At 47.6% G+C, this 18300-nt stretch overlaps 1 protein-coding gene across 1 annotated transcript; it reads left to right on the top strand.

Moving 5' to 3' along the window:
* The first annotated feature begins 1747 nt into the window (after positions 1–1747).
* LOC104355108 (cytochrome P450 3A29-like) lies at positions 1748–17810 on the top strand. The gene is given in 12 exon segments (XM_086472824.1): positions 1748–1818; positions 3396–3489; positions 4617–4668; positions 5794–5894; positions 6311–6485; positions 6736–6909; positions 8350–8394; positions 8397–8512; positions 10634–10725; positions 13265–13429; positions 15696–15806; positions 17687–17810. Coding segments are annotated over 12 exon segments (1320 nt in total).
* Positions 17811–18300: the final 490 nt, after the last annotated feature.

The following is an 18300-nucleotide window of genomic DNA, read 5'->3' as shown; positions in this document are numbered from 1 at the left end:
GCAGCAACCTGCTGGGGTTCAGCTCTTCCGAGCAGCCTAAGGAAGCAGGAACCAGGCACGTGCTCCATAAATTGGTTAATTGATTACTGTCAGCCACTGATTATATGAATCATAGAGCATATCTTGGCTGTGCAAAGCTGGGGATGTCTGAGACATTGTCCCACCAAAAATGGAAGTGCTGCTGCTCAGCTCTTTCACGCGGGCGTGAAGGTGACCCCTGGACTCACCAGTGCCTCGGCACCCACTGCATGAGTTATGAGGCAAAACAAATGTTTGGACAGAGGCAAAGACCACTGCTGGCCTGTGGGCACAGCCACACAGTGTCTGCCTGCACTGACTGGCAAATAATTGCAGAAGCAGTTTGGTTTCTTCAAGGCCGAGTGTGCCAAAGGCAGGAGAGCAATGCCTGGTGCAGGGCAGCATTATGTACACGTGAGGTCCTTGGCTGGGGCCCAATTCCCCTTGGCCATGTGGGTCTACTGGTGGGCTGAGCGGACATGGGGAAGGGGACCATACTGGACTGCACAGAGGAGGGGTCTCGTCGTCCTTCCTGGTGTGATGGGGACAAAGGAGACCGTGTCCTGACCTATCCCCACAGCCACCCATCAGCTCAGAGAGTTTGCATACGCTGTAGCTGAACTGGCCAGAGGCTCCACTGCGCAGCCTCCCTGTGTGCATAACGCATTTTCCCTGTTTCTCTGGTAGAAAGCAGCTGGTCCCGTGTGTGTGTCTGGGGTGGACAGAGCTGCCTAAAGCTGAACAAGAAAAGTCATCTTGTGCAGCCCCATGCCTGAGAGCAAACAGTCTGGGGCAAAGGGGAAATGGGAACCCATCCCTAATCGCCATGGCTGGGGAGCGTTGGCACTGGCTGACCTCCTTGCGAGTGCGCTTCTCACCATGCCAGCAGATTGTTTGGTGCTCGACACCTCCTACCCACATGCCCATGCCCTGGTGGCTTCCTGGGGCTTGAGCCACAGAGAGGCAAGTCAGCAAAGCCACCGATCTGTGCAGTGGGACGTCAGCCATAACTCCCGTCGGCTTAGGTGTGAGCACAGGTTGTGCCTCCACAGGACCACATCCTTCTCTCCACCGAGTCTGAGGACTAGAGGGATCTGCCTGAAGACAACGGACCCCTTTCAGCCTCAGGCAAGTGTTTCCCAGCAGATCTGTCTCCTGCAGCCCTTCCCCTTCTAGGTGTGGGAGGGCAACATAAATGGGGATGGGAGGGGGAGGTACAAGGGAAGCTTTATCTGCACAACCAGAAACCCCCAGGAGCTGGGGGGGGGGGGACAGTAGCAGTTCCTCAGCCCTCCCAGTTATACCCCTCAATAAAACCAACAAAGCCAGCAAAAGCAAGACTGGACAGGGTAAGAGGGAAATAAGTCTGGTTCAGCATCACTGCTGCTGTAGGAACAGCCGAGGGCTCCCTCTCAGCCCCATGAGAATCTCATGGGTTTTGGGCCAGAGGCAGGTGGAAGTTGTTAGGGATGTGGATGCCTTTTGCTGTCTTTTCCTCTTCTAAAAACTGTCCTTTCTGCAGTTTCCAATCTCAAGAGGTGTGGGCTGGGCATCTTATTGTCAACCCAATCCAGGGAGAAATCTGCCCAAGGGTTAAAGTTTGAGCAACTGAGTAAACGAGATAATGTCTCCTTCAAGGTCATGCGAGCGTGGCTCAAAAAAAAAATCATAAACCAAGGCTGTGGCTGCACAGGAGATTGGGTGCTCTCAGGGCAGGCTGGGAGACACGATGGATCTCCTGCCAAACTTTTCTTTTGTTACTTGGCTGCTCCTCATCGTTTTCCTTAGCCTCCTGGTCCTGTAAGTAGAGGCTGGTCCCCCAGGTGGCCAGGGAGGAGGAGAACCCTGTGCCTGCAGCTGGGGAGGGGCTAGTCACCCTCCAAATGAAGAGCCCAAGTACATGAATTAATGCTAAAAACTCATCCTCAGTCTCCCTGTGATACCTTCAAGGCAGAGCCAAGGGCTGATAAAGGGAGCGTGGGGCTGCAGGGCTCCCCCACGCCCTCCTCACGCCAGCTGGAAGGGAAGGAGGAAGCTGGGCTGGGAGGGAAATAAAAAGGAACTTCTTCCTTTTTTTTTGCTTTTCTCGGCAAACCCAAAAGGAGGAGTAACTCCCGGGTTTTTAACTGCAGCAAGCTCTGGTTGGCTGCAGAGGGGTCAGGTTGCCCTTGGGCTCTGCAAGCTGGGAGCAGAGCAGTGGGTGATGTCTGTGTCTGCTCGTGTGCTTGTGCCGGCAGAAACCCCTGTTTAAATAGGTATGTTGGCAAAATTACCCATTTGCTTTTGTCACTCAGGGAGCTGTAATGAGCTATACAGGCAAAAGCTTAATTTTGCTGTTGTAATAGAGGTCCCTGCTCGGCTGCTGCGGCTCTACCACATGAGTATTGCAGTAGTTCTTTGCAAAGACAAACACAAGGGTGGGTCTCAGCTTGAGCACCTAATCCCTCTGAGACGTCTCGTCAGTCACCTGAGTCACAGTTATCTGATTTGGGGAACTAAATAAAGACCTGAGACGCCCAGATATATCCTGTTTGCCTGGGCTGGGCTGCAGCTCCTTTCAGCCCTTGTATCAAAATGTACCCAGAATTATCTTGTACCCCAAGTGACCCTGCATTTATTGCAGGAAGAGAGTATCCAGGTCTGCTGCTACTGGGCATAATTTCAGCTTTCTCTGGGTGACAGGAACCAGTTATTTAAGCTGTTCACTGTGCTCAGGATGAAGAATCTTCTCTTTTCATTGCATAAATGTCCTGGTTTTGGCTGGGATAGAGCTAATTTTTCTTCTTAGTAGCTAGAATAATGCTGTGTTTTGGATTCAGTATGGGAATTGGTATGAGAAGAATGTTGATGATATACTGATGGTTTTAGTTGTTGCTAGGAAATCAAAGATTTTTTTCAACTTCCCACGTCTTGCTAGATGCACAAGAAGCTGGGAGGGAGCATAGCCAGAGCAATGGACCAAAACTGGCCAGTGGAATACTCCATATCATACAATGTCATGCTCACTATATAGATGAGGGTGGGCCAGGAAGCTGGGGCTCTTCCAGAATTGCAGTTTTGGGATTTTCTCTCCTTTGGGCTCACTAGCTGGGAACAGGCTGGGCATCTGTCAGCGGGTGGTGAGCAATTGCATTGTGCATCACTTGTTTGCATATTCTATTATTACTATTATTATCATTATTATTTTAATTTTACTTTACCTCGATTATTAATTTTTTTTTTATCTCAACCTATGAGTCTCCTCACCTTTGCCCCTCCAATTCTCTCCCCCATGCCCTGGGGTGGGGGAGGGTGAACAAGTGCCTGCATGGTGTTTGGCTGTTGGCTGGGTTCAAACCACAACAATAAATACATCTCACGTGCTCTTTGCTTGGCAGCTATGGGATATGGTCCTTCCAGGCCTTCAAGAAGCTGTGTATTCCTGGGCCACAGCCTCTGCCTTTTTTGGGAACTTTCCTGGGGTACTGGCATGTGAGTACTGGCAGTTGCTGCTCCATAACTGCCTTAGATTCTTACTTGTAGGTGGTGCTGGTTTTCCCGTCCTTTGGGCATCTCTTTCCTCTGCCCTTGATTCAGATGGATGGAAGTGATGCTTTCAGGTAGGAAGATATTTGGCCACACAGAGAACACAAAAAAATCAGGTTGACCTAAATGAGGTCTGCTGTGTTTTTCAACTACTTCGTAATTTAAGTTGTTATTTTCTCCCTGGATTTCTACCTGTTCCCCAGCAGCTTAAGTTCTATTGGAAACAAAGAAAAAAATAAAAGACTGGAGAGATGCCCAAGACTGATAATTTCTGAGAACTGCATGTTTCTTTGTGTTTTGTGAAACCCCATGAAGAGGCTGAATTAGCTCCAGTGATGCCCCACCTAGCCACTTGCTGTCGGGCCAGCCTGAGACTAAGTCAGACAAACAGATTTCTAAACGAAACTCAAATATTATTAAGATACCAAACCTTACCAAATAACTAGGCAGTAGCTGGTCAGAGGTAACTGACTGCAAACGCAGAACAAAATGTACTAGCTTCAATGAAAGAGGTGTTTTAGCTTGTGTTTGCTGGGTTTACAGCATGCACATGGTCTCTTACTAATGGTTTAGTTGATGCATGATGAGCGTTATGTGTCCCATAAGTTTCATCCTTACATGTAACATCAGTTAAAATCTTAATGGAAACAAAGCAAAACAAAAAAACCATCATCATTCCGGTTCGGTAACTGCAGTGGAAGATCTCATGAGAACAAGGCAGTAGCAGCTCTAACTTGTTGAGCTGAAGATAAAGGACACCCTGGGATCTAGTTGTGCCTGTTAACTCTGCTCATGCTCAAACTGTGCACCCTGTAGTACCTTGTCTTCATTACATTTTTAGCTCAGGTTGGCTAGTGGAAGTTGAAAGAGCCTTTTTTTCTTTTTTTCTCTCAGCCCTCTTTTTTCCCTCCAGTGCAAATGTCCCATGTGTCTGCACGACTCATGAACTACCACGCACCCCCCAACCTCTGCCACTTACAATGGGTCTGTGGGATGCACCACACTGCTATCTGTGACCTGCTTTGATCGCTCTTCACCGACAAACTGTTCATTTCTCCTTTCTTCTTTTGCAGGGAGTCCTGAATTTTGATCAGATGTGCTTTGAAAAGTATGGCAAAATCGGGGGGGTAGTTTCTTTCTGCAGAACAAAAGTGCCTATTTGGGGTGCTCCGTGGCCCCAAAACAGAATGAAAAAAGGTATGTTGCCACCATGTCTCAGAACTGTAATTCCAGCAGTGACGGCCTGGGAAAATCCAGGTTCACTACTGGGAAAGAATCCAGCCATCTCTCCAAGGCTTCTCTCCTGCTGGGATTTCAGTATGGTGCAGGGCTGGCATAATGGTGGCCAGTTTGAGGGGTCATTTGTTTGCATAAGCTTTGAAAATAACCTCCACTGCTTGGTGTCAAACTGAGCCTCACGCCTTTGAAGCTGCTTTTCTGTCTGTCTTGAGCAGAAAGCAAGCTGCAGGCTGCCGTGGTGTTTTTTATCTTGCTCCCTGCTTCTCCCAGAGCTGGGGTGCGAGTTACCTTTCAACCTGCCTCCCTACTCCCTGCACAGTACTGGTTTTGTGCAGGGGCCTCTTATCATGCTTCTATTGAGAACCTCTCAAACCGGAGCAGAATTGTTGCACAAAAAAAACCCTTCATGAAATCTAGCGCGTTTTTTCCGAAGATAAAATGTTCTCAAGCCTCTTGAAGACAGCAGCTTCCCCCGTCTGTGGCCCAAGGCTCCCTGCCCTTTAGCCCACACCACGGCTTTTAAGTTTTTCTGTCTCTGTTGATTGGAAAATGGAGGAGACAGATGAGTTTTTCCCCTCTCATTGCCTCATAGGCCAGGCAGGGAAATCTCTTTACCTCACAGGTAGGCTGTTCAGTGCGGATTTATTGACTCCAGCTACCAGTTGTGGAAGCAGAGCTCAGAGAGCTCAAGTGCAGGGGATCAACGTCGTGGCAAAAGCTGCCTTTTATCTAAACCCACACTGCTTTGGCAACTCTTTAATATCACAGATAGTGGCTAGAAATGCTCATGCTCTCTGTGTTTGGCACTTTCTTTCCCTTTCTCCTGTTTTACTACATAATGAAACAGTTTCAGCCTCATCCCTTCAGCCGTTTTGTCAGGGGGGACTCAGCTGGCCCAAACCCTTTGGGCTCCAGCAGTCAACATGCATGGCTCTGGCCACAGACAAAGTAGGCTGCTTTTGCTTCAACCGACCGTGAGCGATGGACTGACTGTGGGTTTCTCTTGGCTTAGGATTTTTGATGGCAGGCAGCCTATGCTGGCTGTTTCGGACTCCATCCTCATCAAATACATCCTGGTGAAAGAGTGCTGTAGCATTTTTACCGATCGCCGGGTAGGCATCTACTCCCGTGCTTTGCTCTCCAGTACTGAGAGCATGCAGCAAGAAAGAGTGAGTTTCTTCTTGGTTCCCATTCTCCTTCTCTGAGCCCTTCAACAAGTAGTTGCTCTCTGTTGCGTCCCAGTTTGTTGATGGTACCAACAATAAAAGTCTGTGAGGGCCACTCTGGCTGGGACACTGGGACATCAGCCTGGATGTACCCTAGGGCTGATATCACTTATGACTCTTACACTTTTGTTTCTGCTTCTGTATTTTCTGGTGGAGGTAGAGCTGACATGGCTTTAGGGGCCAAATCAACACTCTGTGGTGGGTTTTTTCGATTATTTCTGTCACGTGGAAGGGGGCTGGAAACTGTCACCCATCTCCCTGGATAACAGTGTCCCTTTTGCTGTAATGTTCTCCCCGTGCAGAACTTTCGTCTGAACGGGATCCTGGAGTCAGCCCTCATTGTGGCTGAAGATGAGGAGTGGAAAAGGATTCGTACTGTGCTGTCTCCAGCCTTCACCAGTGGAAAGTTGAAGGAGGTAAAGCAGATGCCACTGGCACTTTGCATCAATAGCTGGAGGAGGACTGGGCCATTTCTGAGTACAGTCCTTCCTCTCAAATGGGGAAGTCGCCCTGTTTGTCAAGACCACATCCATTAGCACTTGCTTTGTTAGGTGCAGCTCAGCAACACAGTGGCTGTCTTCCATCACAGGGAGGGAGTCAGGAGAAGGGTATGGGGGAAGAAATGGCACATCAAAGTATTGCAAGCTGAGGCTGTTGGCCCTATGATCTGTATTTTCTTGATAAGTGCATCACTCAGACCATGGGTGCCCATTTTCCATGTGCTCAGGAGCCACGTTCACTCCGAGCTGGAGTGGGTGCTTAGCTGGAATAGGAGCTGCATGTGGATTCTGGGAGGAGAATGGTGTGACTATTCCAAAGGGCATGGTGGTCATGATCCCAGCCTATGTGCTGGGTCATGACCCAGAGTACTGGCCAGAGCCTGAGGAGTTCAGGCCTGAGAAGTGAGGGCCAGGTGAGGGGAATAGCTGCACACTCAACCTCAGCCCTGAGAGTGGAAGTGGCAGCAAAAGTGGGGAATGCACGATTATAACATTTAAATTAGGCATTTATCATTGTCTGACATCTAGTCCCAGCGTTACCGTGAGGGGAGTTTTATGATCTACATCCATAAACTGTGCATGGAATTTAATTAACTGCATTGAAGGGAGCGACAGTGAGAGCAGCTCCCGGCAGCTGTAACACTGAGGGGTTTATGGCCAGATATTAAAACAAGAGCCATTGGGTGACTGGCACAATGCCGTACAAATCAGCAATGGAAGGGCAAAGACAGGTAGGAAATAACTTGAGTTGAAAAATTAAGTTTTATGAAATAATCCTTGCTTAGGAATCTCTGTTAGAGCCTGTGAAATGAGGCAATAGCCCCAGGCAGACCTGGGAGCCCCTGGGCCTGCTAGTCTCCAGGTGTCCAAGAAGATGTTGAGGGCTGGCCCAGAGAGAGCAGGACCAGATCTGTGCCCTTGCCCCAGGAGTTTGGAAGCTAGCCTTGGTGTAGGGATGCGGTGACCTTTGGGAAAAAACATGGCAGCATTTATCAGGCAGAAGTTAGGGAGGGAGATGGTGAAATCACCCATGGACCCCTATGGTCACCTTGTGTTGAATGCAGAAGGAACAACCCAAATGAGAATACTCTGGCGATGGGCATGTTACACCAGTTACTCCAGTAGCTCCGTCCTTACTCTGGCTGACAAACCAGGCATGGGTAGCTGGATGTGGGCTCTCTAGGGAATCATCTGCCTTGCTGGGAGTTCATCAGAGGGATGTGCTGGTGTCTCAGTAGTGAGAGGCTTCACTGCTGACTTAGCATGGCTGGGGTTCGTACCCAGACCCCACACATTGTGAATGAAAAGCTTTCTGACATGAAAACTAACTGATCACTAGGAAGTATTACTGAAAATGCTCAGTGGCAAATTTCTCTGTGAAGCTGATTGTTCTTCCCTGTTTTTCATGATGAGGAGAGGAATGGCTGGCATGTCTCAAAAGCAACTCTGCCTTTAGTCATGCAGGGGGAGAACGTCTTTGTGTTAGCTCAGTCCTTTGATCTAAAGAGAAGACGTGAAGCTGCAGACCTGTGTGGTTTAGGGTTTGAAATCTGGGTTCAGTTTTTGAGCTAAGAGGGAGTTCTGAGAAAAGAGTAGTTATGAAATCCATTAGCATATTTCAGGTATTCCCTGTTCACCTGATGGACCAACTCCAAGCAGCAGGATAAAAGCAAAGGCATAAGGTATCTGTTAAGACAGAAATAAGGGACTTAGCTGGGTTCTTCTAATACACACAGAAAGACAAAAGGCTTTTGCCTTCCCAGACCCCTCATCACTTCAGATCTGAAAGCTGCCACATCCTGGAACAGTAGCTCTTTCTAATTTTTCTGTTGTTGTAATCGGGTTCAGTAAAGAGAGCAAAGAGTCTATTGACCCTTACACCTTCCTGCTGTTGGGACTGGCCCCAGGAACTGCATAGGAACGAGGTTTGCTCTCCTCACTGTGAAAGTGGCTGCGGTCGTCCTGTTGCAGAACTTCTCATTCAGAACCTGCAAAGATACTCCGGTGAGGATATGGGAAGATGCGTTTCATTATCTGCCCTTTAGTCCCACTGAGATGGTCCTGTGCCCTCACTTGCCTACGTCTCAGGACAAACAGGGAACTGTCCCTCATGCACACTAAATCCCTCTCTTCCCTGAGGACTTCAGAGACCGCCAGCTTCAGGACCACTGAACCTTGTCTGCAGACTTGGGTTTTACTACTTCACACAGAGATCAAGGAGGAAGATTTCACTGTGGATTAGAGGCGCGTATGGGAATAACTGGATTTAAATCTTCTCAGTTGATTTACATGCCTCACTACAAGTTACTGACACATTTTTTTAAGCCTCTACAAAAGCAAATTTAATGTTGGGTGCACCTAAGTCATGGGGTGCTCGCTCCCCCATGGTGCACTGCCAGTCTGCCTTGACCCAGTTCAGGAAGACCCTGCTCCTGAGAGCAGAAAGGGAGTATCTCCCCAGCCCACCCAGCCTTCTCCAAAGCTTCACTTTGCAACACAAACACGGCTATTCACTGTGAGAGATCCCAAGACACCAAAATTCACCTCTTGTGGGCCACCGGGCAGTCTCTAAAGGGTAACAATTTTCAAGCAAGCGCCATCTGAGCTAAATTTGAATTGGCAACCCTCTCCCCCTTCGAGGCTACGCAGGATCCTGCCAGGTTTTGGCCAGGATCCCTGTGAATGCCGCATGCAGTGCTGATGGGTCAGGCCCTGCAAGACAGGGCTGTCTGACATAAAGTAAATCTGATGGCTGTTGGAAATTATATGTCAAGCAAGGCCTCCTAAAAACACGGCAACTGCTTGTGACTCAGAGGCAGGTAGCTCTGTGTTTGGTGTTAGCTTCCAATGCCTACCTGGCTTTCTGGATTGACTGCCATGAAAGGCATTGCCATTAATACTTTTTGTTCACGAGGTGAGCTTGGGAAATCGGAGCAGAGGGGGCAGCAAGTATATTCAAAGGACGTTTGTTGTAAGAAACAGAAAAATCCTTATTAAATTATTACTTGGCACGGCTGCTCAGCTGGAATCTCTGCAGATGCAGATTTCAACTCAACTAGTAACCTGGAGGTGAAAGACTGTAATAGTCCATTAACAATGCAGTGACCTATCCACCCTCCCTCAAGTCTAATGACATTTTTCTAGTCCTCTGCAATCCATAAAATTGATTCTTTTTATAACTGCCTTTAATTAAAAGGAGACAAGTTAAATATGTATTGTATTATTGGTGCCCATAGGTTTATGGGGCTCTTTCAGCCCTTTTTTTTACAGAAGGTGTCACGTACATCAGATCAGAGCAGGAGGGAAAAATTCATGCCAGAACATCTCTTTGGAACATGTATATGGAAGCTGCAGCCTCCTTTCACTCCTCCGCTGATGGCACACTGGGCTCTGAGCCACATTGCTTAAATTTGCTGAGGCAAAGCATACTGGGGTATGGGGATTTCAATATAGCTTGTCAGGCTGTGGGGTGTATTATCCTGATGGGGAGAAGGAGAGCTGGGATACGAGCAGCATCGGATTGATGGAGGAGACTTGGTAAAACACTCTTCCCTCCCCTGCAAGGTGACTGCCTCCAACACCAATTTTAAATGTTCTTTTTATTGAAATTTCCAGCCCACCCCCAAGGGACACCCTCACTTTTCTGTGTGAGGACGCTTTTTCTTTGGTGCTCCGCCTGAGCAGCAATCTTAGTTTCATTCTTCCCAGAGAGCTTATGGCTCCTCCAGCTCCCATTACAATCTAGCTCCCCTTAGCGCTGACACACTTCACCACTAAACAAAATGGCTCTGTGTGTCCCTCCTTAGCTGTGGCTCCCCGGATGGATTTTGGCTGGTTTTCCCGCCACGTGCAGCCTGTTGATCAGTGCAGCTCTTCCTACTGTGCCATGTGAAAGCCAGAATTCACTAACCAATTTATTCAAGAGCTGAGGACTATTAAATCCCATCTTAAAGCTGTTTTGCATGAGCAATATGGGTAGTCCTGCTATAAATACAGCTGTAAGCTAGAAAATGCATTGAGAACAAGGGGTGGCTAAGAGACCTGTGGCTGTAGGGTGTCCTGTCAGTGTCATGACTGTTCTTGTTCCCAAGTTAGACAGCTTCGGGTTTTTTTCTGCTGCTCAAGATCCCACTCGTTCTGGACACAAAAGATTTCACGCAACCGAAGCAGCCCATCATCCTGAAGATGGTCCCCAGAGCCCATCCTGGTCTGGAGAAGTGAAGGAAGCAGGAACAGATCAGAGACTCTTGCTTGATGATGCCTCCTCTAACTCTTGAGAGGAGACCCAGATTGATGCGCGCACTGTAGAAATGTCAGTGGTGCAAACCCCCATTTCACAACAGGCATTAGGGGCTTGGCCCACTATAATTACATGAGCATTATCCTAATGAAAACTAGCCCCAGCTCCCGCTGTCCCCGATCACAATGGGCATTTTGCAAGGCCATTTGCACTTAAGTTATTTGGGCATTTTTTTCTCTCCTTCTGAAGAAGCGTTTTTCTAAGCAATTTGATTCCAGACACTGTCAGTCTCTTCTGGCAGTGTAATTTAAATCAAGATAGGGAGAGCAAATTGCACATAGTTAAGTAATGTTACCATTGCTCCTGTTCCTACTGCCTGCTGGGCGACTGTGTATGTCTTCTGGTTTTATTCTCCTGGGAACGCAGAGTTGTCCAGGGCCATTTCCTCAGCTGTGTGCTATGACCCTGACAAGTGTTAAAATGGTCACATCCTTGCAGGAACGAATGCCTGCGGCAAATTTTCTGATGCTGATTTATTTAGAATTTCTTATGATTTTAGATGGCTTTTGCATGATTCAGAGTGCAGATGAGTTAACTGGAGGAGCCCAGTGAGAAGCTGTTGCCCCTAATGACCGGAGATTTGCAGAGTGGGAGAGAAGTGCCCCACATGTATCTCCCGATTGTTTGCTTATTTTACCGCAGGCATGCAGCCATCTCCTGTAGCAGGGATTGTCAACACAGCCACCATCTATACTGCTGTCATGACACCTTTTAGTCTTTGATTTATATTAAGCCATTGTAAGACCAACTGAACTGAATTAATAGTGATGCAGGGTGTGACACTGAGAGCCTTTGGATGTCCTGGAGAACCTCAGTCTAGAAGAAATGTGTTGCCTTTGGCTATTGAGAGCTGGAAAGTCTTGATAGACTTTGTCATTTTTTTAGACTCTAGAAGACCTGTACACTTGCATTTCATGTTATTCCTCCAACAACTGCTACTGGAGGGCTAACTGCAAGAAAAAACTGACTTAACTCTTCTGTAGCCAGCTGATGCCAGTCTCTGCTTCTGCTCTTTCCTCCAAATGCAAGTGAATCCATCTGTAGATCTCATTAGCCATTGGCCAGACGACAATGTCGTCCCATCACCTCTCCCGGCTGGGCTTCCTCAATTCTTTGGTGGGATCCTCAAAGAATCCTCAAAAATCAGTGCTACAGAGTAGAGATAGAAGTTCTCTTCTGCAATTCATTCTTTCACTCACATGTTACTGAGGATGTGGTCTTGCTAGTCTCAGCCAAGCATTTGTCCTTCTGTGAAAGCAGAGGGGTTTGATTCCAGCATCTGCTCCGTGCTGCAGGCCAGCTGACCTCATACAGGCTTCAAAGTGCTCTCTGTGCTCTCTCCTAAATACCTCATGCACCTGCTTTGCTGTACCCTTCCACAGGAGGATGTCTTCTGCTTCCAAGCTGTCAGATTTCAGAACTGCGTGAAGTACTTGCATGTGCATATATGTCCAAACCCGTCACTACTATATACAATGCTGCTTGGATTCCTGGGAGCTGAAAACTCATTACAGCCTGAATGAATGCCTATGTGGATCACCAGTAGTAAGAGCTGCTTTTGGAGATGCGGAGTTTACGATACAACAGTCCAAAATAAATGGCTGAGCAGAGTCATTGATGGTGTGAAGTTGTTCTTATTGCAAAGTTGGGCTTGGGAACTTTATTCACCACACAGCAGTCTATATATTTTTTTATATTCTTAGATAGATAGATAGATTATATTATTAGATATTCTTTTTATACTTTCTTTTTATATTTTTCAGGAATTTAGTAGAAAAGCCCAAAAGAATCATAATAATCTTTCTGTAGCAGATTAAATTCTGCAGTGAAAGACACTCTTGACTGGAAGTGTAGGGGAAGAGTAAGGCTGCTTCTCTAAAGCGTCGCTGATGAGCTGGGTGAGAGGGTTAGAAAATTCCCAGCAGCTCGGGCAGCCACAGCTTCCCCTTCTGCCTTCATAACCTGCAGGAGTGCAGCTCCCTTCTGCCACCAACGTACAAAAGTGACAATTCATCTTCGTTTTCAGCTGTTACCATCTCCTTTTTAAAACCATGGCACTGTGTTTGACTGTGACGGCACATCTCAGGGGAGAACAGCAAAACAGAGAAGCAGTCAGATCCCTGGAGAACAAAGAGCCAAAAAGTGCCTGCACCATCACAGCGGTTCACAAGAAGGGGCACGGAAAATCCCCAGGTCTCTGCCTTGAGAGGTGACCAAGAAGATGAGGGTGACAAAGTCACACACAGTGTCACAGGTCAGGGATGAATTAATAACCTTGCTGGAGCAAAGGCCGTAGCTTGCCCGGTGGCAGCAAGGGAAGGGTTTTGCCTTTTGCTCCACGCCTGTGTTGGAATTAATCACTCACATACAAATGTCAACACTACGGAAAACATCCTTCAGGATAATCTCTCTCACAAAGCTGCTTAACATTTTGGTAATATACAGTTCACTTGCAGGTGTCAAAGGATTTCAGCCTCTCTCATCTCTGTTCAAAGGCATCTTCATCTGCTGGCACCCCATGCCGATGAAGCAGGCGACCGGCAGCGCCGGGGTGCCCGCAGAGAGATTGACCGACGAACCCACGGCACTGCTGTATCTCCCGGCACCTATGGAGAATTCTGGCAAGGGACAAAACAATGCTGAGACCTGCCAGATCTCACCTTCATTTCACTGAGTTTGGTCACACTTCAGAGCAGAACGTGCACACCTTTGCTGGTTCCCGCTTGTCTTAGAGGGAGGTTTGCCATCAGGTTTTGGCTTTGTGGAGTGACTGGGGGGAACCTCGCACTGGGGAACCACCTGGATACAGTGAGTTTTCCAGCAGGCACAGCACACAGGATGCTGTTTCTTGGCTTTGCTCCTGACTGAGGAGCTATCTGGGGGGTTTTCTGTGTGAACTCTTCCTGGTATGATTTCCAGAGGTAATGAGCACTGTCCCGTAGCTAGAGGGAAACAAAGCTGTGCTCTTTGACAGCTGCCTGCCTCAGTTTACCGGCACATAAAATTTTTTTAAAAATTATTTGCGGCTAAGCAATGGCGAGTTTTGGTGTGTGTCCGCCTTATGCCGTGCTTTGATCCAGGGCACAGCAAGGTCACAGAGTGAGCAAATGGATTTCCTTTTGGGTGACACTAAAGCAGAAGCGCTTCAGGAGCTCATCTAACGTGCTCCAGCTGCTGACAGCTTGAAGCAAGTCCTCTACTCCCCCTAAAAAACATATAGGACAAATATAGGGCCCTCAGCATCAACTCCTTTGCTCTGCCCATCCTATAGCACAGCACTGCTTCCTAATGCAAACATAGCTTCAGCTTAGCAACACCTCCTTCTGGAAGGATAGTCCAGCATCAAATCTGGCCCCATTCACTTGCACTTCAATTATTTAGACTTGTTTCAAGAGAGAGCACCCACTTGCACTTAACTTGGTGCTCACTCCTTGAAGTGGTATCGCTGCCAGGCTTAACATGTGTTTGAGTGCTTTTCTGGCTCTTGGTCTTCTCCCATCGCTGTGCGAGCCAGCGAGCGGGAGGTCCCCGGGTTGGTCCCAGTAGAGTGGTCGTGCCTGCCACAATTTGCAAGACACTTGGAGCTTTCCTGACCCTGACCCAGGCTTGAATAGAGGTTGTCCATATTATTGCTCCTGGTGCTGTACCGGACCCACTGCTGAAGACAGACAGGCCTCCAGACACCCTTATTGAATGCTCAATTCGGTTAAAATCGATGGAATAATCAGCCCACAGAGTTTGCCCAAAGGTCAGGAAGCAGTGATTTTTTTCCCTGCATAGCTTCGGTCCTGAGCTGTTGTTTTAGTGTGAGGATTGCAAGCAAAAGCACTTCAGCAGGTAGGTTATAAAAGTGATATGACTGCTGGTATTAAGCTGACAGGCTAATGTAACAAGTGCATAACAAAGTCTCCTAAAATAGAGAGGGAAATTCTTTGCAGCGCCCATTTCATGGACAACTCAAAAACGAGCTGGTGATGGACACGGCACAGGCTGGGCTGGCATCCTGCAAGGCAAAATGCAGAAGAACCTCAAAGAGGAGCCCACCACTGCAGAGGATGCCAGGAGAAGGGGGTACTGGACTGCGGGACAGGACCAAGCTGGGAGAACCCTTTTTTCTCACCCCATTCCATCCCACGGCCCCAAATTTCATGCCCCCCAGCCTCTCACCATCTGTCTGTCACACAGAGACATCTCTGGCTCCTCAGTCCCATGTGTGCCAGCAGCAGTCATCTGCAGAGCCAAAAGACACAGAAGCAGGAGGACCATTTTTACCCCTCTGATCACTCAGGCACACATACGGTATCAAGCTGGACACACGACATAGCATGGACTGAATTTGCAGAAACACTTTGATCTTTCATTCTCAAGCCCAGTGATTCAGTCCCCCACAGAGCTAAGGTAAACGGCTGCGAGGTTGCTTCGGTGGATTCAAGGTTTCAGGTCGAACAGCAATCATTTAACTACACTTTGAAAGTTCATATAATTTGAATGTCATATGTCAAACTGATGCTGCTTCCACTGAAGGCAAATAGATGTTGATCCTCCTCGCAGCTGGCCAGCAGTCTGACATTCATTACTGGAGCCTTGCAGCTGCCAGGCACTGAAGTTACCTGTAGGAGTGCGTCTATCAAAACCTTCCACTTCTTAAGGGTTATTCCCTGTAATATCAGCTCATATGTTTTAGTTCAGGCTCATTTTACAGCTGCCATAACTCTGCAGTTGTTTTTTCCTATGTCTGGGCAAGGTCGGGCATTGTTTTTTGCCCATTCCCACCAAAATTATGTTGTTACCTCATTTTTCATGGCTTCTCCTGGGTTCAGACTCTCCATCACTGAGCACCAACCCCCGAGGTTTATGATGTGAATGTTCCTCTGCTTGGTCTTACAGCTGTGGGCAGCAGCCAGCTCACAGGATCAAGGAGCTGGTGGCCCAGCCACAGCATCTTGATGCAGCTCCAGCCCTCCTTGGGGCCAGCACTGCAGATTCTATTTCTGGGGAGTAAGTTCATGCATGAAATACCTGATATTTTGTAGCTTATTGGGCATTAAAATGTTCAATTGGCTGCAGAGGATTTTACAGGAAAAAAAAAGACAACAGAGATGATCAGATTAGTTTCCATTTAGACACTGCCCTGAACGTCACAGAGCAATTTACACCTGTACAAAGAGTCTGTGGAGTTATATTGAATCAGACCTGGAGCATTTTACAGCCACTTTGCACAAGCGTAAATGATAACATAAGGTGCAAAGGAAACAGCCAGCCAGACAATTACAGGGCATCTTCACACGCCTTATTAATCCTCATTACAGCCCTCTGTGCTGAGACTCAGCATCTTCCCTTCCCCGACAAGGGCCGGTGAGGCTGTGGAGCCAATTTAGCCACCTGCCAAACTTGCCGCGTCTGACTGCTGGCATCAGTGTGTCCTTGGTCCTGGAGAGCTGTATGTTCCTTGCCAGTGTCTGAGATGCATCTTGCTAAATTACAGTGATGGAGTTCACAGCTGCCTCCTGTCCTACCAGGCTTCTGAGCAACATGCGATATTACGCTCAACTATGACTTTTTGTCTATTTTTTTTTTTTCCCTAAGCTTACCTCCATAGGTATCTCAGCAAGGGGGGGATGATGCTCATCTGAAAGACCATGAGCCCAGTTCCTTGTCTGTGCTGATACAGCTGTGAAACCGGTCTGGGTTCTGTGTGTGCATGCAGGGTCGTGAGCCTCAGGACGCGAGGAAATGGTCTAAAAAAGGGTTATTCAGCTGCTCTGAGTGAGAGGCTGGAAGCACTGCCAGCACGTGTCTGAGCCATGCCTGTGCACTCAGGTTAATGACCCAATATACAGCTGCCAGCATTGCTCTGTATCTACAGTTACATTTCACGAGCATTATGATTGTTTGCTGTAGCTATCACGTTTATGTCTGACACTGAAACTCCTGAAAAGAGAGCAGCTACACAGTGTTTCTCAGCACTCCCAGAGCTCTCGCCCCATTTCCCGCTTGGAGCTTCTTGCTTAAAAGCTGGTAGACCTGAACTTTTCCCACTGAAGATGACAAGAAAGACTTGGCGAGTGTTGAGTTACACAGGCAGGAGACAGCCTGAACAGTTAGACCAGTTGTACTCGGTTGGGAGATTGGCTGTCTAATGTTCTTTCTGGGAATCCTATTAATGTTATCTTATTATTTCATAATAGATATAACCCATGTGCTAGTGCTGGCAGGCTGTAATTGGGCCTTGCCAGGGAATTACTCATATTTTTCATTCTTGAAGGAAGAGCGTATTCGGTTATGCTAACGACCTCATTTGTGTGGATTCCATTCACTTGATATGTCTTGCTTGTGAAGTATTACAGCTAGAGCAACGATTTCTCACTCAAAGTAAACGTTGGGGTGTCTCGAAGCAGATGCTCTCCTCTCCAGATGCTGAACAGATGCCTCCGCTGTGTTTGCCTCTCCTTTGGCAGGTGCAGGCTCATCCAAAGGTGGTTGTTGTGCAGAACATGTTTTGCTCCTGGTGATGCTCATCTTTCCTTCCCTCTCAGTGTCTCGGGGTGCTGCGGGACATGTGCAGCTCTTTGAAACGGGCCAGGGGGACATATTCGTTATCTATTGCTGCTTTATAATCCTTTCTGACTATTTAGTAACCCTTATTTGGGCCTTGGGCCTTTCAGGGTGGCTTGCAAAACACTACAGGAGGTAGAGTGTCTACCCAAGTTCTTAGCTGAGGGGTTTTTTAACTCACCACAGGGTATAAATGATAGTTTCAGCCACGGAGAACCTTCCTCCCCATACTTACAATTACTCTCCTTTGTGTGCGTATCAAAGCACAAGCAACATATCCTCGTCAATAAAAGCCCTTTCTAATTCTTTTTTATCCTCCCCAGGGGAGTCCTTAGAGCCCTATGGAACCTCGAGCAGCCCTTTAATTCCTCCCGCTTTGGTCCTCGCTGCTGCTTGGGGCCTCTTGTTGTAGCAGCCGTGCCGGCTGTGAAAAATGCTGCTCCTTAATCGAGCAGAGCGGTGGCTGCTGGATGACACAAAGCATTACCTGCCCACGGGGACCCGGCGCGCTGGCTGTTTCTGCAGCGTTATCAAAAATGTTTCCATGCATTTGTTTGTAAAATGTCTTTATGCAGCCAGGAGAAATGTCCCTTGAAGTCAACTAACCAAATAAATAAATAACAGTCAAAGACAATACAGCGAAAAAAAAAGTTTCTAGAGGGAAATAAGTGATGGATTGAAAGAGATTTGAGGCTGTTGTGTTGTACAACTCAGTGCACGATGTGACAGGAGAGAGTCCTCGCCACGCTGCTTCCTGTTCTTCCATTTTAAATGCAATCCTAAAAATGCTGATTACAAGGGTTGGAGAAACAAAATAAAATAGTCTGATGCACATTGTGGATATTTTTTAGATCTTCTGGACTTTTTCATAGTACATCTGCTTAGCCATGTCAAAATAAAGCTCCTCAACCACGGTGGAGGAGAGATGCTGGAGCTA

The sequence above is a fragment of the Leptosomus discolor genome, chromosome 14, assembly GCF_034619465.1.
Source record: "Leptosomus discolor isolate bLepDis1 chromosome 14, bLepDis1.hap2, whole genome shotgun sequence".
Taxonomy (NCBI): domain Eukaryota; kingdom Metazoa; phylum Chordata; class Aves; order Leptosomiformes; family Leptosomidae; genus Leptosomus; species Leptosomus discolor.
Note: the sequence above shows the minus strand (reverse complement) of the source record. Positions and strands in the feature narration are given on the sequence as shown.